Source organism: Protopterus annectens, chromosome 1.part0 (genome assembly GCF_019279795.1).
Source record: "Protopterus annectens isolate FY-2018-M chromosome 1.part0, PAN1.0, whole genome shotgun sequence".
NCBI lineage: Eukaryota > Metazoa > Chordata > Ceratodontiformes > Protopteridae > Protopterus > Protopterus annectens.
In genome coordinates, this window is record NC_056725.1 from 1542499366 (window position 1) to 1542524128 (window position 24763).

Here is a 24763-nt window from a genome sequence, read left to right on the forward strand (position 1 = left end):
TGGGGATCAGCATAAAAAGTAGGCAAATGAATAGATTGGTTCAAGGCCACATTTGAAACCACTTTAGGCATAAAAGTAGGGTTAGTACGCAGAGATACCCTATCCTTATGAAAAATCAGGAAGGGTTCAACTGCCATTAGAGCCTGTAATTCAGATACCCTTCTAGCAGACGTAATGGCCAACAAAAAAGCAGTCTTCCAAGACAAAAACTTTAACTCAGACGTAGCTGCAGGTTCAAAAGGAGGTAAAGTAAGTTTTTCCAACACAAAATTGAGATCCCAGGAAGGAGTAGGAGCTCTACGCGGGGGTCTTATGTTCTTTGCCCCTCTAAGGAATTGCTTAAACAAAGGATGAGAGAATAAAGGTGGGTCACAGTCATAGTGAGCAGAAATGGCTGCAGCATGAACTTTTACAGAGGAGAAAGACAAACCCTTGTCTAATAATTCTGTAAGATATTGGAGAGAAACACTCAAATCAGGCCTGGAAACATCAAAGCTCTTTGCTTTGCTCCAAATAAAAAATCTCCTCCATTTATCAGCATAAACTTTCCTTGTACTAGGCCTTCTGGCCTCCAAAATAACATTCAAAACTTGTTGAGGAACCTGCGACCCTCCAGGCTCTAGAACAGAATATGCCAGGCTGTTAGATGCAGGGACTGAATCCTGACATTGAGGAAATGATTGCCTGCCTGAGACAAAAGGTGTGGAGTTGAAGGCAAAGGCCAAGGAGGCTCCCGTACTAAACTCCTCAGCAGAGGGTACCAGTGCTGTCGAGGCCAATCCGGAGCTATTAGAATCATGGAGGGCTTGTCTTGTCTGACCTTCAAGAGCACCTTGGGAAGGAGAGGCAGAGGAGGAAAGGCATAAACGTGAAGATTGCTCCAAATGAATGATAGAGCATCCACTTTCCATGCTGTTGGATGAAACATCTTTGTGCAAAACTTTGGCAACTGGAAATTTAGTGGAGAAGCGAACAGATCTATGTCTGGAGTCCCCCATATCACTGTCAACTGTCGAAATACATGAGGATCCAATTTCCACTCGTGGGGATCCACCATCTGTCTGCTCAAAACATCTGCTAAGGAGTTCTGTGCTCCTGGCAGAAACCTTGCCTGAAGAGTGAGGTGCAAACTGAGAGCAGTCTCCCACAAAATCATAGCTTGCCTGCAAAGAGGGTAAGAATGTGTTCCCCCCTGCTTGTTGATGTACCACATGACAGTTGTGTTGTCTGTTTGAATCAACACTTGTCCTGGGTGAAGTAGATCCTTGAAAGCCATCAGTGCAAATTGGACTGCTAACATCTCCTTCAAGTTGATATGTAAATGTTGAAGTCTGGCAGGCCACGTGTCTTGAACCCATTTTCCACTGAGGTGTGCTCCCCAAGCCTTGTCCGAGGCATCTGTCGTTAAGATCTGACTCGCCTCTGGTCGGGTCACAGAGAGTCCCTTGTTTAGGTGACATTCCTGGGCCCACCACAAAAATTCCTTTTGAATGCAAGGTATTATCTGAATGACAGTGTCCAGATCGTGGCAGTGTTGTGTCCATACAGTTTTGAGATACCATTGTAACTTCCTCATATGCAGTTTGGCATTGGGAAGCACCAGAATACAAGATGCCATGAACTCCAAGGCTTGAAGGACTGTCCTTGCAGTCAGCCTGGACCGTAGAGACAATTGTTGGAAGTAAAGTGTAAGGTTCCTTTGCTTGTCCAGGGTCAAAAAAGCCATCTGGGAAGCTGTATTCAGTCTCACACCCAGAAAGCACATTTCCTGAGAGGGTACTAGACTGGACTTTGTTTTGTTCACAGAATACCCTAGGCACCTTAACACTGCCATAACATACTGTAGATGGTGTAGTAGCTTGTTTTTGTCTTGAGCAAGAATCAGGCAATCGTCCAAATAAGGATAAATTTGTATTCCTCTTAACCTTAAGAAGGCTATCACTGGAGCCAGAACCTTTGTGAACACACTGGGTGCAGTAGATAAGCCAAAGGGCAATGCAGAGAACTGATAATGTAAAGTCCCAGCCCGAAAACGCAGGAATCTCCTGCAACTGGGCCCGATAGGAACATGAAGATAAGCCTCTTTGAGATCCAGAGTTACCATCCAGTAATCTTTGCCCAACAGAGGCAGAAGTTGTTGCAACGTCAACATTTTGAATTTTGGAATGTCCAGGTATGTGTTGAGGACAGATAAATCCAAAATTGGCCTCCAAGTGTCTCCTTTCTTTGGTACAAGAAACAGGCGAGAATAAAATCCTAGGCCTACTTCCGACAGAGGGACCTGCTGTATAGCCCCCATTTGAAGAAGTAAAGAAATCTGTTTGTGAGCCTCTACCCTTTGCTGAGGAGGAACGTCTGGCATGCCTTTGAAAGGAGGCAATGTGTGGAAATAAAACTTGCAGCCTCGGTCTATAATGTCCAACACCCATTTGTCCTGGGTAACTAAAAGCCAGTTTTGCTTGAAGAGTGCCAACTTTCCTCCCAGAGGAGCTGCCAGACAGGAAGGATCTGGCAGCTGAAGATGCAGGTCATTGGGCCTGTTTACGAAAGGACTGGCCCCTGCCCTCACCTGTAGATTGTGCAGGGGAACTCCACGTTCTAGGCCTGAAAGAACCCTGAGCTCTGCCCCTACCACGTCTAGATCTGCCTCTAGACTGTAAATCAGAAGAAGGGTAAGCCCATCCCTTAGTAGGCCAATTCCTGCTAAACTTAGGGGGCTGCACCTGCAAAAAATCTTTAACAGTCTGCATAGACTTAGCTTTATCTTCCATTTTCTTTAAGACAGACTCCACAGGAGAACCAAACAGAACTTCAGACTGTAAAGGAGCATCCAAAATTCTAGCTTTAACATGCTCTGACAAGTTCTGATCCTTAAGCCAGGCGTGCCTGCGAATAACTGATCCAGTGGCAGCCACCCTGGAAGAAGCCTGTAAAGCATCGAAACCACACTGCAAAGAATGCTTACCCACCTGATCAGAGGCATGAACCAAATCCTGTAATTCCTTACACTCTATGCCCTCTGCCAAAGCATCTACCTTAGATTTTAACTGAGTAAGGAGAAAATTCTGGTACTTCAACATATGAAACTGGCAATTCAAAGCCCTCATTGCTAGAGTGGAAGAGGTATACACTTTTTCCCCACCTATCCAAAGCTCTAGAGTCTTTATCCATAGGAACTGGATTCTTTACAACAGAAGCCCTGACACCCTTAGGTCCCTGGCTAATAGTTTCTGGGTCAGCCCTTGGGCTCTTATACAGATATTTATGAGCCTCTGGCACTCTGTAATACCTATCTGGTTTAACTGGCGCAGGAGGCAAAGAGTCTGGATTAAGAGAAGCCTCCGAGAAAACATCCAGAACAACATCCAAAACAGGAGGTATAGCCAAGGGCCGATGTTGTGGCAAAAACAAAAATTCCCTAAGCCTCTTTCGGGAATCTGAGAAATCCTGACCTTCCCATTTAAAATGCTCCCTCATAGAATGCAGGGTTTCTGAAAAAGAAAAATCCTCTGAAGGAGAAGCAGAAGGACTGGAATCCTCTGCGTCTGAATCAAAATAAGGAGGAGGAAAATCCTGAAAGTCTTCAGCCGAAGACTCTGAGTAATCTGAAGCCTGTTCCAAACTTTCCACCTCTGGCTCCACCCTAGGCCTCTTATCTGGAGGGGGCATAGAACCCCTGATTAAGGAAATCAAATCTTCTGCCATTTTAAGCATGTGTTTTTTGGGCACAGAACCTGCAGAGCTAGGACTGACACCCGAAGAAGGCAAACCAGGCCTGACCTTGGAAGGTACCTTAGAGACAGAAGGAGAAGGCCTAACCACCTTAGGCAAAGAAGGGAGTACAGCAACCTGAGAGGCCCCCTCAGCCTGACCTGACTCCTGAGTGACCACATCCTGCAAAATTAACGGCTCCCCCTGAGACTCAGCTGAAACCTCTGCTGGATCCACAGATTCCACCGTAGTTTCTAAAGAACCGGCTTCCGGAACGGACGACTCATCCTGTTTGGACCTTAACGATTTTTCTTTGTGCTTCTTAGCGGTAGCGGGCGTCGGAGGATCCGACGGCATATTGTAATTACACCGCCATCAAGACAAGCCTAGCGCAATCTAACCTACGTTTAATGGTGCGCTTATTAAACCTAGCACAAAAGCGACACCCGACAACGTCGTGCTCAGGCCCCAAACAAGGAATACAGAGAGAGTGGTAATCCCTATGCGGTATCTGTTTCCCACAAGAAATACAAGTATTCACTTTTTCTGACATCCGGAATTAACTGAGGCAAGAAAAAACAAAAATATTCCCCAACGGGGTACTTAGCCCAACTTGGTTTCGGTCTGAAACTCAGAATACGAAAATTTCAGAACGCCGAACGGCACTTGCAAACGCTGCTTCTGCTTCGGACCATGCGGCAAAAAAGACTGAGGATATGATGTCGATCATGCGCTTTAATACCATGACGCACTGACGTCAGATCTGAGCGCCCATGACCGACGCCAGCCTAATACTTTGGTATTCGGGCTGACCGAGGACAGCGGACTACCCACAGGTTATGACTGCAGCAATGTGAGATGAAGAACATCGGGGGGAAGAGATTTCCAAACCATAAAGTACTGCTGGCGAATTATGGAAAGAACCCAGGGGTCTTGGATGACCTTTAACCAAATAGGAAGGGACAAGGAAAGAGAGAGCAAGAGGAATGTGAATGAGCTAAAACATATCTGGCCATATGGGTCTGGTAGTTCACAGCTCTAAAGGCCAGGGTAACGAAAGTATACACTATCTTACCCAGCCTCTCCACAGTTCTGTTTTCCTTGTCAAAGGAAAGCAACTTTGTAGAAGGCAACAGTCTAGAAAGCTTATCAGAGGCCACTGACATCAAAGAAGGGTCAGCAGAGAGGCATTTACAAAGAAACTTGCAATCATCATGCACTTTACAAACTCAGTTTTATGGGGAGCAGGGGACTGGGAATCAGTGGAAAAGGCATCCAGCAAGGTGCAGGAACAGAAGAGGACCTAGGAGACTCCATTTGCAGAAGCTCATAGTACCTTTTCTGAACATCAGACACCTGAGAGCAATCCCATTAAAAAAATTCCATCATTTGGGAAATACTGTCACCAAAAGAAATCTCCTCAAAGGGAGAGTCAGGACTGACAGACTCTTCTTTCTCAGAACCATAATCTAAGGGAGAAGTAATCTGAGAAGAATAAGTCAGGGATTCTCCATCAGAATTTGCATCATCATCAGGGGAATCTTGCTCCCTATGCTTCTTGAGAGGGGCAAAAGATGAGGAGGAGCAGGAACAGAAACCCCTGGTGGAGGAGGCTTTAGAGCCATGAAGGCATTAAACAGGCCTTGAGTGAAGTTTTGCCATTTACTCTAAGGATGTTTAGGAGCAGGAGAAATATGCTTGGTTTTTTGTTTCTTTTTTTAAAGGGACATCAGTCTTAAAAGTCTTAGGAGAGACTGACCCCTGATGACATTCAATTATTGTAGTCGGTATCTCTTCCCTTACTAAAATCTGACGAACACACCTAGACCCTTCGGTAATTATCAGCTACAGTTTCCCCTGAACATGCAAAGCGGACATCAGCAAAGCATCCAGGAACGTGCATGAAGCCTGTTCCATGTCAGCCTCCAAAGCAGTCATGACAGAAAAAACAGGCAAGAAAACTGGATGGTCCTCCAGGCTTTCGCTAGCCTCAAGAGAGATGTCGAGTGGAGGCGGCACAGCCAAAGAATCTAAACAAGCTTTCTTGGTCTTCTTTTCAGACGGCTGACCCTGGGGCCAGAAAGATCCTCCCATGATGCCTTTAGCCAACAGCTTAAGTCACTAGTTTTTGAGATAAACAGCTAAGGAAGTAAGTCGACTATGCAACGTCTTAGGGATGAAAGCTTGGTAAATCGCACAAGACATGGTCGTGGGAAGCACCCAAGCAAAATAAACACTGCTTGTGACAATCTTTCTGGGGAGTCTGTCTCCCACATTGGCATTTCCCCCTTTCTGTATGCGTGAAACCAGCAAGCAGAACAAGTCAAAACAGAGATAAAAAAAAAGAGAGTGGGGCACTTATCTGAAAGTGGCTTGGTAACCAAAAGACAAGCGAGCATTCAGACCAACAATCAAAGATGGTGTCCAGACTGGCGGCAAAGAAGTTCTGAGGATTGTACATTCGGACATCACCTTTATACCCTATGCCATGCACGGGGAGTATGTGTGTGTGACGTATGGCATACCCATTACACTCTAAAGGCTTTGGTAAACTGGCCAGACATCTGGCTGCCCTGGGCGGGGAATCCCTATTGTAAAGAATACTGCAACGGTGATATGGAAGGACACAAGTGGTATGAGAACTATGGTTTAAAACTCATTGCCAAGAAATGCATAACAGAGCCCTTTGGAAAGTTGGCTACCCAAGGAAACTACCTCATTGACAACACACTACTTCAGTAAACAGAGTAGTCAGGGATATGGGGATGTACGCAGACAGTAACCTGGCTTTCAACCAACATGTTTCTAAGGTAGTAAGGAAATCAATGTTGCTCAACTTATAAACAAGGGTATGGCACTCTGACCCATGAAGTATCCTTCTACTGTATTCAGCCTTCAAACTTATCACTGAGTACAATGCATCCCCCCCTTGTTGGTATGTAGCTGACTGGACACATGTAACAACTACAGCGTCCGCAGAGATTCTTCACAAAAAGAATACAAGGAGTAAACAACATGTCTTGTGAGGAATGCTTCAAAGCCCTATCCCTATACTCAGTCTCCTACAGACTGTTGAGCAGTGATATATGTCTGGCATACAAAGTATCCTTGGATTCCACTGTGATGGACCTTTTGCATATCCGTAAAACAAATAGAATCAGAACTACCCAATCCAGAAACTTAAACTTTGCTTGCAACATAAATAGGATTTGTTGAAGGACAGGTATGCGACTCAAGGAATACCCCTTCCTAACTATATTCACATGTAAACTAGACTAGTGGATGGGAAATTGAAATTCACCCCTGATCTGTCATTTGTCTCTCTAATGGACAGAGGCAGCCTGTAAAATTCTGACCAACCACATTCTAACTCGCATACAGTCATTAAATTATACCCTTAAAATAACCTTTAGGGCACCAAAAAACATTGCTGGGTACATTTGAGAAGCTTGGTTGTGCTTACAAGGACCCATCCTTGTGGTCATTAGCCAAATATATACCTGTGAACTTATTTTGTCAGTATTGTGCTGTTGCCATTATCTGCCACAGTCTTTCTACAGTATTTTACATACACAACTGTGGAAGAAACAGCAGTAGCTAATGAATACTTCTGCACTTCTTCATCAGGTTTTGAATTAATTTCTGAGTGTCAAACAAATTTAATTGTCTATATCAGGCTCTGTAAATTTAATTTGTTTAACCATCACAATGGACTGTAACATTTTCTTATATTTCTTTTCCTGTTTGAAAAAAATTTAGTGTTCACTGGCCTGATTCGCCTCCTTTTAAAAAGGGGCAGTAAAAGAACCAAAAGCCGAAAGAACAAACTCAGAAGTTGTTAACTTATTGTCCAAGAAAGCTTTTTTTGAGTCTAGCCACTTTTTTCTTTCTTACCAATCATTATACAAAGTTCCCAACTATATATAACATCCTCTCTATGGCAAAATAAAACATCAGTTGTAAAAAAAAAAAAAAAAAAAAAAAAGGTCAGTAGGCTCTAAAGTTCACAAAAGCACCTCCTGGTTTTAACAGGGACATTATTGGTGCACAACACCAATACGAAAATAATGATAAAAAATGAAAAAAAGGGAAATTCTAATAATTACCACAAAGCATAGCCAAAAGAAGGCAACACATCACCAAAGATCAGGAAATAACCGTCAGCTCTGGGAAACAATAAAACAGTTTGAACGTACACAATATTCACTTTTACAGCCAAGCTTTCAGCAAGCCATATCATAAAACTGTTGGCAATATATTAAGGGGAAAGAACAGTTGTGTACACTTACCATAAATGTAGATGTTAGAGTGTATTCACTGTTGCAGTCATTATATTTGGGTTATCTGCCTACAGGTAGCCCTCAGCCGGCCTGAATACCAGAGTCTTGGATTCCTGCATCGTATGCTCTCTCTTCTTCCATGACGTCAGGTCGTCAGGGGTATAAAACATGCAGCCGACGTCAATACATCAGTTTTTCTTGCCCCAGATGTCAGGTGCCTCCACAATGGGAAGCAATTATATGTTATGTTACACCTCCATCAAAAAGCAAATACACCAGAAAGCTTAAAGCAAGGAGGAAAGGTAGAGCCAAGAGAAGTCAGGGGGCTGGAGGGAGGGTAACCAGGACTGCAACAGTGAATACACTCTAACATCTACATTTATGGTAAGTGTACACAACTGTACTATGTTCTTCATGTTTCACTGTTGCAGTCATTAGATTTGGGTTGATTCCCAAAGCTAAGGAAGGGAGGAAGAAGTTAGAGAGCATTAGGGCCAGCTATTAAGCCCTGCAAGACTGCAATGGTAAAACCAGCTCTGGATTTAGAAAAAATAGGCATGTGGTAATGCTTGATAAAGGTATGTACAGAGTTCCATGTAGCAGCTTCTAGGATGTCCCTGGTAGAGACTCCTCTGAGAAAGGCTGTAGAGGTAGATACAGCCCTGGTGGAATGTGGTCTTATCCCCTGTGGGGTAGGTTTCCATGGTGCTTATAGCAGAAATGAATGCAATGGGCTATCCATTTAGAAATAGTTTGCTTTGAAATGGCCTTATCCTCTGTCCCTGCAGCAAAGCCAAATAGCAGCTGTTCAGATTTTCTGAGAGGCTTAGTCCTGTCCAAATAAAATCTAAGCTGTCTGTGCATGTCCAAAGAGTGCAGTATTTGTTCTCCTTTGTCTTGTGGATTAGGGAAAAAGGTAGGCAAATGAATGGACTGATTTACGGCCACACTAGACACCACTATTGGCATAAAAGAAGGATTGGTCCTGAGGGAAACCCTGCCTACATGGAAGATAATGAAAGGCTCCACTGCCATGAGGGCCTGTAATTCAGACACTCTTCTTGCTGAAGTGATGGCTAAAAAGAAGACTGTTTCCCAAGAAAGGAATTTCAACTCTGCAATTGCAGCTGGTTCAAATGGAGGGAGAGTCAGCTTCTCCAATACAAAGTTAAGGTCCCAGGCTGGAGTAGGGGCTTGCCTGGGGGGTCTTGAATGTTTGGCCCCCCTGAGGAATTGCTTTAGCAGAGGGTGAGGGAAGAGGGGTGGTTCAGTATTATAGTGTGCTGAAATCGCAGAGGCATGAATTTTAATAGACGAGAAGGATAGGCCCTTGTGGAGCATTTCTGTTAAATACTGAAGAATATGCGGTAAGCTGGGCACAGTTGTGTCCATCCCCTGAGTCTGGTTCCAGAAACAGTATAGTTTCCACTTTTCAGCATAGGATTTTCTCATACTAGGTCTCCTTGCCTCCAGAATGACATCTAGCACCTGCTTACTGAAGGATGCTATTGTAGAGCTCAAGGAATTAGCCAGGCTGCAAGGTTCAGGGTTTGAAGCTGAGGGTGCAGAATCTGGCCCACCTGCTGGACAGCAGGGAAGGTGTGTCTGAGGTAAGTGACATGGTTCCAGCAGTGTCATACTGCACAAAAGGGGGTTACCAGTGCTGGCGTGGACAGTCTGGTGCAATCAGTATTGTCTTTGGCTTGTCCTGTTTGATCTTTAGTAGAATTTTCGAGAGGAGAGGCAGAGGGGGAAAGGCATAAACCGAGAGGCTTTCCCAAGTAAAGGACAGGGCATCCACTTTGCAAGCTTGATTGTGGGAAGTCCTTGTGCAGAATTTGTCCAATTGGTAGTTCTGAGGAGAGGTAAACAGGTCTATCTCTGGAGTCCCCCATTTGTTCCTCAATAGGTTGAATATTTTTGGTTCCAGTTTCCATTAGTGTGGGTCCACGAGATTTCTGCTTAGGTCGTCTGCCAGTGAATTTAGTTTGCCTGGCAGGAATTGAGCTTGTAGGTGCACTTGGTAGCTCAAGGCTGTGTTCCACAGAGCCATGGCTAGTCTGCAAAGAGGGTATGGGTGGGTCCACCCCCTGCTTATGTACCACATAACTGTGGTGTTGTCTGTCTTTACCAATAATTGTCCTGGAAGAATGTGGTCTTTGAAGGCTGCCAGGGAATTCTGTACAGCTAACATCTCTTTTTGGGTGATATGCAGGTGCATCTGTCTCGGGTTCCATTTGCCCTGAATGCACTGCCCTGCCAAGTGAGCCCTCCATGCATAGTCTGATGCATCTGTTGTTAGGGTTTGGGTGGCATGGGATAGAGTGAAGGGGAGCCCCTTGTTGTGGTGGGAGGCCTCTGCCCACCAAAGGAACTCTGTCTTTATACAAGGAATGATAGGAATCATTGATTCCAGGTCCTGAGAATGTTGGCACCATAGGCTTTTTAGATACCATTGTAGTTTCCTCACATGCAGTCTTGCATATGGAATTAGTAGAATGCAAGAAGCCATGACCCCCCCCCTCCCCCTCCAAGGGCTTGCAGAATTTTCCTTGCAGATAGCTGGGTCTTTGTGGCCAGCAGTTTGAAGTAGGCTGTCAAATAAACTTGTTTCTCTGGCGTGAGGAAAGCCATCTGGGAAGTTGTGTTCAAGCTTGCTCCCAGGAATACAATCTGTTGGCAGGGTACTAGGTGAGATTTCTTTTCGTTTATGGTGTACCCCAGTGAGGTTAGAAGTTTCTTTATGAATGCCAGATGTTTTAATAGAAAGTCCTGACTTTCTGCCTGAATCAGACAATCATCCAAGTATGGGTATATCTGAACAGTTCTCTGCCTGCAAAATGCAATGGCTGGAGCTAGACACTTTGTGAATATTCTGGGTGCAGTAGATAAGCCAAAGGGAAGTGCAGAGAACTGATAGTGCATGGAGCCTGCCTTGAAGCATAGGCATTTCCTGCAAGATTCCCTTATTGGAATGTGCAGGTAAGCTTCCTTTAAGTCTAAGGTTGCCAACCAGGCATCTTTGCCTAGCATAGGATGCAGCTGTTGAAGTGTTAGCATTTTAAATTTTGGAATTACCAAAAGGTATTTAGAATAGAGAGGTCCAGGATAGGACGCCAGGAGCTGTCTTTTCTGTGTACCAGGAAAAGTTTTGAATAAAAACCTTGACCCCTTTCTTCTGCTGGGACAGGTTGAATAGCCCTGATACTTAGAAGAGAGAGAACCTACTGTTGAGCCTCTGCCCACTGATTTGGGGTAGGTCTGGCCAACCATTTGGGGTTGGTACGGTGTGGAAATGGAATCTGTATCCTTGGGCAACTATATTTAAAACCCATTTGTCCTGGGTAATGAATTCCCAGTTTTTTGCATCCAGGGCGAGCTTTCCTCCTAAGGGAGCAGGCAGTTGAGCAGGGCTTGGAAGGGTTAAGGTTAAGTCATTGTGCCATTTTTCTGTACGGGGGGGGGGTCTTACTACTTCCTGCTTTGGACGTGGAAGCCCCCCACTGCTTAGGCCTTTGCGTAGTCTGAGACTGTAACCTAAGTGGTCTGCTGTTCCTGGGTTTGGACTGAGAAGGCCTGGAAGATGCTGGAAAGGACCACTTATTTGAAGGCCAATGCCTACTAAATCTGGGAGGCTGTACTTGTAGGAAATCTTTTACAGTTTGCATAGATTTATCTTTTTCCTCCATTTTTTTGAGGACATCTTCTGCTTTGTTGCCAAACAGGCGGTCTTGGTTTAAGGGAGCATCCAGTAATTTAGCTTTAACATGATCTGGCAAGTTTTGCTCCTTAAGCCATGCATGCCTTCTAAGTACAGACCTAGTGATAGCAGCCCTACAAGATGCTTCTAAAGAATCAAAACCACACTGCAAAGTATGTTTACCAACTTGTTCTGCAGAATGCATTAAATCCTGTAATTCTTTGTGTTGAGCACAATCAGGAATCAACATCATTTTCTGTTTAAGTAGTCCCATAATATGCTGTTGGTACTGTAACATATGAAACTGGCAATTTAAAGCCCTAATGGCCAAAGTAGCAGAAGTGTATACCTTCTTACCCCATCTGTCCAAGGCTCTAGAATCTTTATCAGAAGGGGCAGGATTTTTGGCAGCAGTAGCCTTAATGCCCTTTGGTCCTTGGGAAATGGTCTCTGGATCCGCAGTAAGATTCTTGAAGAGAAACTTGTGAGAGTCATGTACTCTAATACCTGTCAGGTTTTCTGGGAGCCAGAAGTAAAGTGTCTGGGGCCAGGCTAGATTCCAAGAAAGCATCATCTACAATGTCCAGAACTGGAAGGATAGCTAAAGGCCTGTGCTAAGGAAGAAGTAAGAATTCCCTAAGCCTCTTTCTGGAGTCAGAGTAATCCTGGCTTGCCCAGAGGAAATGCTCCCTAAGAGTGGGCAAAGTTTCACCAAAAGAAAAATCTTCTGGAGGGGAAGCAGAGGGAATGGAATCCTCTGCATCAGAATCCTCATAGGTAGATAAGGGCAAATCCTGGTAATTAGAAGAAACAGAAATATCAGAATCCTGATCCGAAGAATACGAAGGAAAAATCAGTTCTAGGTCTCTTAGAGGGGGAAGGCTGACTTCCCCTAATTAAAGTAATAAGGTCTTCAGCCATTCTTTTTTAGGCATATGGGCCTGACCATGCAGCTTGGACGACGGTTTTCTAGGTCTGGAACGTGTTTTAGGCCTGGATGAAGAAGATGGCGGTTTAAAATGCAAGTCTGTAGGCCTGAATACACCCTCAGAAGCCGGTGCCTGCACAGCGGCTAAAGACCCATCCAAGGTAGAGACATCAGCAGGTTCCATAGTCTAAGAAGCATCTCGTGGCATACCAGACTCCAAATGGGTCTCAGTAGAGGCCTGCGAATCTGAAGTAGCGGGTATCAGGGGCTGCAAAAGCACTTCACTGGAGTACCAGCGAACTGGCGACTAGCTTAACGGAAGCATTGTCAGCAGTTGTGGACCTATGCAGTCTGTTGCTGTTTTAATCCTTAAGTTTTTTCGGAATATCGGTAGTCGGATGGCTTACCGAAGCCATTTCTGGATAGTTATACCGAGTACCGAAATAATTAGCTGCAAATATAGACAGGCGACAAATAGTTCGGGGGTTGAACAAGGCACAAAACCAACAGCGAGGGACGTCGTGGTCTGGGCCTAAGCAAGGAATGCAGTACGAATGAAAATCTTTATGAGGTACTTGCTTTCTACAGGTAAGACAGTTGTTAACTTTTACTGACATCGGTTAAAATCAAGAAAAAGGATCCCCAATGGGGTAGTTAGCTTTTTTGAAGATTTTGGTTCTGAAACTCGAAAATGAAAATTTCAGTAGTCGGCCGACCGGCACTTGCGAACTGCTTCTGCTTCGGGCACCGCGTGGCAAGAAAGACTGATGTAATGGCGTCGGCTGCATGTTTTATACCCCTGACGACCTGACGTCATGGAAGAAGAGAGAGCATCTGATGCAGGAATCCAAGCCTCTGGTATTCAGGCTGGCTGCGGGCTACCAGCAGGCAGATAACCCAAATGTAATGACTGCAACAGTGAAACACGAAGAACATCATGGGCCATTCAAAGCTAAACAGATCTGCTTAGGCATGTGGTCATCAGCATGCATCTAACATTCATATGCAATTATGATATCTTAAGTGACGATCATTATGTTTAAGCAACGACTTCTTCATTCACAGTGCATACTATCCCCTATTTAAGTTATTCCCTTTTCTATCCTAAAAACTATAATTTTCTTTGTCATATTGACTACATGTGAAAAACATCAAAAAACATATTCCATACATGCAACAAATGTCAAACCAAGTCTGGTCCTAGAGGTTTTGGCCCTGAATTAGCCTTACAAGACCAGAATTCAATTACCAGTCTAGGAAATGAAGTAGCTTGCTGACAAAGTATGGGCATGAATAGCAAATGCTGGCTTGGCTACCCCACAGGGGAAAGGCATTAAAACAGTCAAGCAGCAAAAGCTACACCTGATGAGGACCCTGCACTGCAGCTCTTGCAATATGGATCTTAGGCAAGAGCATACAAGGGCATGCAAAACAGTACATTCACACTGGCTTTACTAAAGTGGACAGCAAACCCTGCTTTCTTTCAAACTATGGTGGATGACATAAGTGCACAAAAAAGTAATAAAATAGCTCTCACCCCCTTTTCATACATTTACTATGATGCCAGGGTCTATAAAGAACAAACAGGTCAAGAGCGGATAGGGTTTTGTTGGTTGGGGGGGGGGGGGGGGCAAAAGCTAGGAAAACTAACTATTAAAAACAGTTGATCTGTCTGCGGTAAATACATTTCTCTCTCTCTGTATATACATGTATGCACGTATACACACACACACACACATATATATATATATATATATATATATATATATATATATATATATATCTCACACACACACAAACACACACACACATATATATATTTTTTTTCTCTCTGTATATGTGCGTGCACATGCATACAGACACACACACACACACATATATATATATATATACATATATATATATATATATATATATATATATATATATATATATATATATGGGTCCCTATCTATTCACCAACAATTCATTTCACCGAAACTCATTTCGTCGACAGTTCATTTCGTCGACAGAAAGATGTGCCCCCTTCAAAAATTGTTAGGTGGGGGGCTTCGCCCCCCACACCCCCCATTGTGGGGGGCTGTGCCCCCCACACCCCCCCTAACTATATATATCAACTCCAGGGTTGCACAACATTGGGGAAGGGGGCACATCTTTCTGTCGACGAAATGAACTGTCGACGAAATGAGTGTCGGTGAAATGAATTGTCGGTGAATAGATAGGGACCCATATATATATATATATATATATATATATATAAACACATGCATGCACACAGTGATGGCTAGCCCGTAATGTAGCACAGTGGTGAATGGTCCCTTTAAGCACACTGATACAGAAAAATAAAAGGAGGTTACAGCCAAAAGAGACTTCATGAACAATTCCATCAATCACAAATTTACAGAAACAATGCAAGGGAACTGCTCAAATGCAGTCTGAAAGTAAACTAAAGTAAAATGTATTTTTTAATAATTGTTTTGCAAGGCAAAAAGTCTCCCGCATCCCTCACTATTATACACACACTCGCATACACACTCACAAACTCAGAGATTGCACAATAATGGGAAAAAAAGAAAAACTCCCTTAACCCCAGCATTCCGTGATCTCAGTTTTTTTTCCATTTCCTTTTGGTTGATTAAAATGTTAATAGATGAAAATGCACAGTGCATTTCCAATTGAATAATATGCACTTTGATCTAAAACTGTAGACTCCATACACATTTTCTAGGATGTTTATTGACTAATATAGACCACACACACAGACACACCCTCATCTCATTGTAAAGCATCTATAAGTATACCACAAGTGGAATACTACAATGTTAGGTGTAGAGAGAGGCAAGACAAAGTAAAGGAAGATAGTGTGGGATGGATTAACCTACCTACAATGAACTAAAATCTGGTGCATACAAGTAATGGTCAAACAATGTATTAAATATTTATACCCTGTTTAAGTTTTTTTTTTTCTTTCTTTCTTAGCATTAGCTTAACAGGAAACAAAGATCAACTATCATAAATTACCTTTTCTACATTCTTGCCTGCTTTTCTGGGTGCTCTCATTCAACATTCTTATCAAGAAACCGTGCTGATGCCTACCTGTTAATTTTTAAACTAAAAGCCAGAAAAGCAATGGAGTGAGTGACAGCATACTCTGAAAACCTGACATGTCCTGTTCAGTCTGGACTAGTAGTTTCTTAAACATACATCTCAAGTGACCTTAGTAAGTGATAGCGGCAGCATTACCTACAACTGCTAGCTTTCCTGTTTTAAGTCTGTCTATATGAATTAAAACAGATGTGAAATTTCTTCTAGTTTCATACAAACAAAACAGATTACTTATTCAAATACTAACCATTCAGGACTAGCTTTTCTTCTCCTTGAATTTCACCAAGGACATTATGACCTGATCTTGGCTTTGGGGTTGGACAAACACTTGGTGAAAAAACAGTTGCATCTGAAGTTCTCCTGGGAGCTGGAACTGGGCGGCTTTCCTGTATTTTTAAATCAGACTTTAATGCATCTGAAACAGATTTTGAGTCTTGACTGGTGGCAGCAACTGCAGGTTTGTTTTGATTGGCTTCACCTTCTGTGCCAAAAAGCAAACTTTTTTCTGGAACACCAGACTTAAAAGCAGGTTGTGAAGTCAGCGGCAGCTTCTGGTCATTTTGCTGATTAACAGAAGTCAGTGCTGCAGATAGACTTTCTCTGAAGTCACTAATACTCTCAAGAGACATTTCATTTGAAAGGGGTTTTGTTTCCAGAGATACTTTTCCTTCTGTCTTACAGGAAGCGGAATCTCCATTTCTCTCAATGGGAGGAACACTTGAGACAGATTCTGATAACTCCTTTACTTCTGCTTCAGAAGAAAATAGACAAGTTCTTTCTATACTGGGTACATCTGAAATAGGTTTAATTTCTGATGTAGCTTGTACTTCTGGTTCAAAGGAAGAGGAGGCATTAATTCTCTCCATAACTGAACCAGAAACTGATTTTGTATCTAATGATTCTTTTATATCTGCTTCATTAGAAAGGTCACCACTTCCCTCCACAGAAGGGATATTTGATACAAGCTTGGAATCTGGTGACATTTTTATTTCAGTCCTATTGGAAGACTCTCCAGATTTTTCTACATAACAGGCATTGTGGTCGCCAGAAAACCTAGCAGAAAGTCTACGTACTATGTTTGAACGGGCCAGCTCTTTCCTTATTTTATCAGCAGCAAGAGGTGCTTCCTGTACATTTGCTTCTGTACCACTGGATATTTCCTTATCTTGTGATCCTAGAACACAGCCATCCTTTTTACGGAGTCCGGTTTGATTCACATTCGTCATATTACCAGCAAATCTCTCACGATGATGTACGCAGATGAAGGTGCCCGATTCGACACCAGGCTTATATGAACCAGAACGGAGGGTGCTATAGCACTCCTTACACCTAGAATACAGAAAAGTTATTAAAATTAGTAAATTAAGACAGTACACTGCTCCACTATTATAGGACTTCTTACACATTATATGCTTTTCATTACACAACTTTTCCCCCATCATTGTCATATACTACACATATGCGACTTGATTTCTCCACTTGCAGTAATGCCACACAGCATATCCCTTCTCCACCAGAAAGTCACCTCACTTTTTCGACACCAAGATGACATAGACAATGTACTAAGTGGATTAAAAACCTCAAGGAAAGAGGCAGCACTGCTTTTCTATAGTTAGAAAAGTGGTGCAGTTAATCAAAGTGTTAGACATGGACTTCCAAGATGGCTGCACACTGATCTACAACTTAATTTCAGTGCTCCCAGGCTGAAAACAGAAAATGGAGCCAGTGAAATTGTCATTTTTGCATAAAATTCAGTTACTGGACAGTAAGTAAACTACCTGACCAGCAAAGAAGAAATTTTGACAAACTGAAAGAAAATCAGCCAGAAAATGTGAAAACAAAACACTGGCTGGGAAGAATCCTACGGCTTTTCGGCAAAAAGCAGTTCAAACTTCAGCTATGGTACAACAGATGACTTCCAATAGTTTAGAGGAAAAATACATCAAATGTACTCAGAGATAATTTAGATAAATGAAACACTGAATGAATGTATCAATTCAAATAATAAAAGTTATTAAAATATAAGCAGCTTAAACTAGCTATTCAGGTGAACTGATAAAACTGCAAAAATCAAAAGCTGAAATGAAGAAAAGTCTGGTTGAGTAAAAGGGTTCTCAAGAAGACCCGTTTTAAAAAAAAAGTAGCATGAGAAGACAGAACATGCAAAGAAAACCTGCTTTAGACCCCTTGTTATGATATTTGAGAGACAAACTGGTAGGAACAAACTGTATTCATTTTATGAAAGCACAAATAAGCAAGTGGAATGGTGTTCCACAGTAAAATTTGTTAACTGAAAGGGCGCTTTGAATGCACACTCCAAACCTGGCCACGAGAATGCAGAGCCAAGACCTATATTAATAAAAATACAATCGCACCAACAGAAAGTGTTTATCCTGATAAAACTGTGGTAGAAAAAAAAGTATAAAAAATTGGAGACGGTAGAGTGTTTGTGGAAAATGATTATACAAAGTACACCGGGCAGAAGAGAAGTAAATTTATGTCAGCAATCATGGAATGCTGAGAAGCAAGTGTGAGATTCAAGCCGCTGTATTCAAATGTCTTCAGAATATTTTTTTTCTGGAGGATCAAGACCCTTTTGCATGCAGAACAGGCTAAAAATAAAAACAAGGATTATCCAACAAAATGTGAGCCAGCTAAGAAGGAGATTCTGCTTCTCATCTTCTAACAATAAAGCTTATAGAAAGACTGTCAGTGAAATATTTTCCATTCTTGCAAAGGAAAATGCTTTAGAGACAGACAAAAAGCACAGGAATTGACTAAAAGAATCAGAAGTACACTGGACTTGAACCAGAATCTGGTGTTGGGAGATGAATATGTTCCGGAAGAAAATCAGCAGCACTGTAATTTGTTAATAAATGAAAGATTATAAAGCATCAATTACATTTGTGAAATGTGGCTTTGCAAGAAAAGGTGGATGAGAAAGACTGCAGTTATGCTGACTTTGTTAAACTTGTGGGTGAGTTGTACCACCTTCATGTCATTAATGTTTACAAGGATACTAAATGGAAAAAAAAAAAACTAAGTGAAAAAAAAGTTATGTACTCAACATAACATTACATCTGTGCTGTATATTTTCATTTTTCCTTGGCTGATAGGTTTGGATCTGACTCAGCCACTTCTACTAGATCATTGGATCCAAAACTCTCAAGCTCCTCCCTTTACCCATAACGCCCTGCCAACCTAACATACCTCAGATCGAGTTTGTTGCCCATAGATATAAAGGGATAATCTATTAAATTAACAAAGGAAAAGGGAAGCCTGGGCTCAAACAAGGAGCAGAGGTTCCTATAAAACTTGCAGATCTTTTCAGAAGAAAAGGATGGGGGGGGCAGGTGGGCGGGAAGCTGAGGAAGAATGAAAATGGATAACACAGATGGAACGTTATGGTGAGTACATAACTTATTTATCTGATTTTGTCATTTTCATTCAGCTAATGGAACCCTGGGTGGCCCTCATTGAAGGATATTCCAGAGTACTGCAGAGCAAACAGCCAACTCTGTTCCTGGAAACCAAATTTAATTTGTAATCAGCACTAAAAGTGTGAGAATTAGTCGAAGGTGCAGCTGCACAAGGTCATCTAAGGAAGCCCTTGACCAAAAGGCTGAAGAGAATGCCATAGACCTCCTGCAGTGAGCTCTAGGAAGCTAAGGGAAGGATAAATCTCTTCTACCATAAACAAAGACGATATATTCAGTTAACAATTTGGCCAGTGTAACTTTGGAAACTGGTTTGCCCAATCTGTTAGGGAAGAATGGAACATGTGCCTGCTTAATTTGAACTTTCTTTCTGAAATTGGTACACCTTGCTTGCTCTAGCATAGACTAAATTCAGACCTGCTGAATCCATCTCCGTTTGTATAACTTGAGAGCACTAATCCAGACCATCTTTTTTTGGAGAGGGTTCCCCTGCACCCTAGTGGCAGGAGTGTACAGTTAGAACTTGCCTGATCGAAGACTGCTGGAACGGGGCTCAGTTTTTAGCTTTTTATTGGTTTAAATCAGTTTGCTCATTTGCTACTGTTATATTTAAAAAAAATACACTTTATGCATCACTGCTTAGCTAGGATAAACTGTTCCCGGTGTCATAAAGTCTGCTCTTCAAATTTTCCATTAGAATTAGCCAGTTTTTAGTTTTAGCACTCAAATCTATTTCTTTGAGCGCAGCACTTGTTCAGAACTCATTGTAAGCACTACATAAGCTACAAATTACTACAGCACTCAACTTTCCTCACTTGTCTAGAGGAAAACAGTTTTTAGGACTTAATAAATAAGCACCTATCCAGGCATGTCTAAGGGTCAGCTCCCGATGTTTTCTCCTGTCTACCTGATGACTCTGGGCATCTAGGGGCAATGTAGCAATTGCCTCATGTACACAGATAACCCTCTCCTCCTACCACCAAACACTACAACCTATGAGAGATGCACTTATATAGCCAAACTGGAGGTCTCTTCACCCACGACTGGACTAGACAGTCAACAGGAGAAGGTAAACACTTGCATCACACCACACTCATCACATAGTCCCTCAAAACCTACACCACCAAAACACACACCTGCATTCGCAGAGGCTCTCAATAAAAATCTGCTCAAGCAGCAGAGACCTCCAAAGCAAAAACACAAGCAATCTCCACCTCTCAACACCACTCAAATGACACACAGCCCACAGACTCAGTGTGCCACTCAACCACAGCCCATAAGGCATAACAACGTACCCAACACTCTAGTCATAGGTGATTCTATAGTCAGGCACACTGATGTTCCACTCACCAGGCTAAACAAGAACAAAGTTACTGTCAGCTGCCTATCGGGTGCCAGGATCCACCACATAATGCACGCACTCAGGTCATTCCACAACAAGTACAAATATGACTCTGTCATTGTCCATGTTGGTGTGAATGACCTAACACATACCTCCCTGGACTACATAAAAAGAGACATGGAAGAGCTCTCCGATCTTGTAGCCCAGGCAGGTATGACCCTAGCCCTGAGTAACATCCTGCCATCACCCAGAATGATACCACAGTACATGGACAAAATGATTGACTTCAACAATTGGCTAAGCTTCTGGTATTATTCTAAGGGAATCCAGTATCTGCCTGCCTGGGATGACATGATCGACAGACCACGGATGCTTTGCCAGAGATAGCGTGCACCTGTCACCCTTGGGATTCCGGATACTGACTAAGGCTCTTGCCACCCCTATAGTGCCTTTTGTAGGCAAGGTTCAAATGACAAATTCACCACCGTAACAGGTACAAGCAAGCAAAATCTGAGAGTAATCCTACTCAATTGCTAGAAGCCTAAACCTCAAAATGCATTCACTCGAGGCACTCCTTAAAATGGAGAACATCGACATTTGTGCAGTGACAGGGACCTGGTATAAGGCTCCAGGGTATAAATTCATACCACACCTTTTGGCCACCTAACCTGGACCGAAACACTAAAGGCAGCGGCATGTCCATATTCATTAAGGATATCCATACCTTCAGGCTAGTTGCTTAGCATAATGCATCCGAGATTATCCAAGTGCAACTAACTCTGGGTAAGACCGCAATCCAAACTGTAACTTGCTAAAGATCCCCCACCATGCCCCAGGATTCTCACTCCTCATTTCTTGATACACTGGAAAATATTAGGGTACAACCCAACACCCTAATACTGGGTGATTTCAACTACCCCACAATTAACTGGGAAAACTATTCATGTACCAACTCTTTTGCTCAATGTTTTCTAGAATTCATGAATTCCAACGCCTTGGATCAACTTATCCATACCCCCACCAGGGGCAGCAATATCCTAGACCTGGTCATTACCAACATGGACGACCAGTGTTCCACACCAGAGATCAATTCCTCGTTGGTCAGATCTAACCACAAGCTAATCAGCCTAGACCTCCACATCCCGCCCCCCCCCCCCATTAGGGAAACCACACAAGTGGCAAACTTCACGACACCCACGCAGACGGACAATAAAGGTATGACTGCTGAATCCTACACAAATGCACTTTATAAGCACTTACATGAGTGCATGGATCGTGCTATCCCTAACAGAACCAAGATGCTATCCTCCAAAAAAAGGAAGCCAATCTGGTGGTCCCCTACCATAAACAAACTCTACAACAGAGTAAACTCCCATGATTGGAGGAACTCACTGGTCAGCCTCAGCAAGAAGCTGAGATCTCTCATAAAATCCTCCAAAGCTAGTTACGAAAACAAAATCGCCACTGATTCTAAAGACAACTGCAAAGCATTCTATAGCTATGTCAAGAATCTCAATGGTAACACTCAGATCTGCTCTAAGTTACAGCACAATGGCACTAAATATACAGAACCAACTGATACTGCCAACATCCACATCCTGGCAGATAGGTTCAGTGCTAACTTCACCCCCCCTCTCACTCCCTAAAGGGCCCATCTCTATACCAGAAGAATGCAAAGTTCCTGTAATCACGGCTGCACAGGTAAAAACCACACTCTCCAAAGCCAAGCACACAGCATCCATGGGACCTGACAACATCTCAGGCTGCGTTCTACATGAACTACAGAATGAACTGCCACCCCACTTAAGCACCACGTTCAATCATAGCCTCACCTCAGGCTTTCTGCCCAGTGACGGTTATCTCACTCCACAAAGGGGGAGCCACCACGGACCCCGGGAACTACCATCCCATTAGCCTAAAGAGACAGGTCTGCAAGGCCATGGAACATATCATCTTGGAACTTATAAACAAAGGCAATGATAATCTCCAAACTCTGGACTCCACCCAGTTCAGGTTTGTAAAAGGCAGAGCATGTCTCCTAAAGCTGATAGACTTCTTTGAAGCAGACCCCAAAGCTGCAGATTAGGGTAAGGTGGTTCAAACAGCCTATCTACATCTCGCCAAGGCTTCTGACACCATCCCCCATTCTGGAATTACAGATAAACTCACTAAATTAGGTATAAATCCCTATGTCACAAGATGGGTTGCCAATTGGCTCACTGACAGAATCCATATTGTGAAAGTAGCAGACTCCAAGTCCGACTTCAAACCAGTGACAAGTGGAGTACCACAGGGTTCAGTCCTGGGTTCTCTCCTGTTTGGTATCTACTTTTCTGAAGTACAGGCCAACACAGAAGGTCTTTGGCTAACGAAGTTCGCAGATGACTGCAAACTAGGAGCCATAATTGAAACTCCTAATGATGGGGACATCCTACAAAAGGACCTCAATGAGACAGATGCCTGGTGTCAAAGCCATGGCCAGCTCAATGCCAAAAAGTGCATTGTCATCCCCTTTGGTAAAAACTCTGTACCCATGAGCTACCACATAGATGGTAGACAGTCTACTTAACACCGAAAGTGTGATAAGAGACCTTGGGACACAGGTGGACAGTAGTCTCTCCTTTGATAATCACACCACCACAGTAGTCAGAAAATCCTTCTACATGGCACACCTCATCACAAAAGGTTTCTCATCCAGGAAAAAAAAGAGGTCATTGTTCTCTTCTACTCGTCACTCATTAGACCCATAATAGAGTACAGAGCCCCTTTTGGCATGTACCTCACAAGACATCTACAACAACTGGAATGGCTGCAGAAATACCTCACAAAGAGGATTACCAGCCTCAAACAGATGCCTTATGCAGACAGTCTCAAAAAACCCCAGCTTTACTCTGTCGCATATCGCCTACTCAGAGATGATCTCTGCCTAACATACAAAGCTATGTCAAACCCAGAGCTGTTGGACATTCTCCACTTAAAGAAATCCCAATCCCTCCAAGCTATACGCTCTAAGGACCTAAACCCCTTGTCACCACAATAAACAGAACATGCTGGATGGATAGATTCCTGTCCCAGAGACTTCCCATACTCTGGAACAAACTACCTATCTATATCAAACAAAGCTCCTAATTAGCACTCTAAGAAAAATCTTGATGTTTGGATGGGAAATAGGAAATTTACCCAGGGGATCACCTTTGTGGCTCTGCTCGACAGGGGTACAGGAAAATAATTTTCTTGGGTGGCGAAAGCCAGGGTACCTTTTTGGCTAGGCTTCTACAGGCCCTAGGGCCGACAGCCTACTACCTACCTATGAACAACTGGTCAGTTTTCTCGAAGTCTTTGGTTTTATAGAGATTAAAGCTAAGTTGTCTATGCACATCCAATAGATAGAGCATAAACTCTCCTTTATTTGAAAAGTTTGGCAAGAAACCTGGTAGATTAGTGACCTGGTTTATGCTGGACTCAGAAGCTATCTTAGGCAAGAAAAAATGGGTTGGTCCGCAAAAACACCCTGTCTTTATGAAAAAACAGGTAGAAAGGTTTAGAATAGAGCCTGGAGTTCATATTCTTGTCTAGCTGATATGTTGGTGACCAGAAAATAGTTTTCCAAGACAAAAAAATTTAGATCTGCCCAGACTGATGGCTCAAAGGTACTCTGGGTAAAGGTCTGAAGCATAATAGTTAAATCCCAAGACGTAAGCTCCTTTAATGGAGGTCTAAGTAAAAAGGCCCCTTTTATGAAAGGCTTTGCATAACTTAGAAGACATTAAGGTAGAGTTATTTTCATCGAGATGGAAATTAGAAATTGCAGCCAAGTAGTGCCCTCACCCACCCCAGTTGGGAGGTGTCTGCGGTCACCAGGGTTGTGGGCAGGGGGAGAATAAAAAGATGACTTTCCAAGAGTTTGCTTAAATGAATCCACCAAAGAAGACATTTTGCATGCATGCGGGATGTTGACTGGAACAGTTAAGGAATGTTAAAGAATGGGCCATTCAGTTGACATCACCAACTGAAGTATTCACAAGTGAAACTTGGCCACAGGAACAAAGGTGACAGCAGCTAAACTGGATCTCAAGGCTTGTAAAATGAATTGTATTGAAGGAGAAGAATTTTGTACTACTTTCTTGACCTGGGATCTCACTGTCTTAATTCGAGTAGAGGGAAGAGAGGCAATCTGACTGACTGCATCCAGGCGAGCACCTCTGAACTCCAGACTCTCAAGCAGGCATGAGCTGTGACTTGTTGTAATTCACTGTGATG

At 43.0% G+C, this 24763-nt stretch overlaps 1 protein-coding gene across 1 annotated transcript in view; it reads right to left on the reverse strand.

Moving 5' to 3' along the window:
* MICALL1 (MICAL like 1) overlaps positions 1-24763 on the reverse strand; it is a 977256-nt gene that overhangs the window by 506732 nt on the left and 445761 nt on the right. The window contains exon 6 of the mRNA XM_044068010.1: positions 15972-17053. Coding sequence (XP_043923945.1) covers positions 15972-17053 — 1082 coding nt within the window. The remainder of the gene's footprint in view (positions 1-15971; positions 17054-24763) is intronic.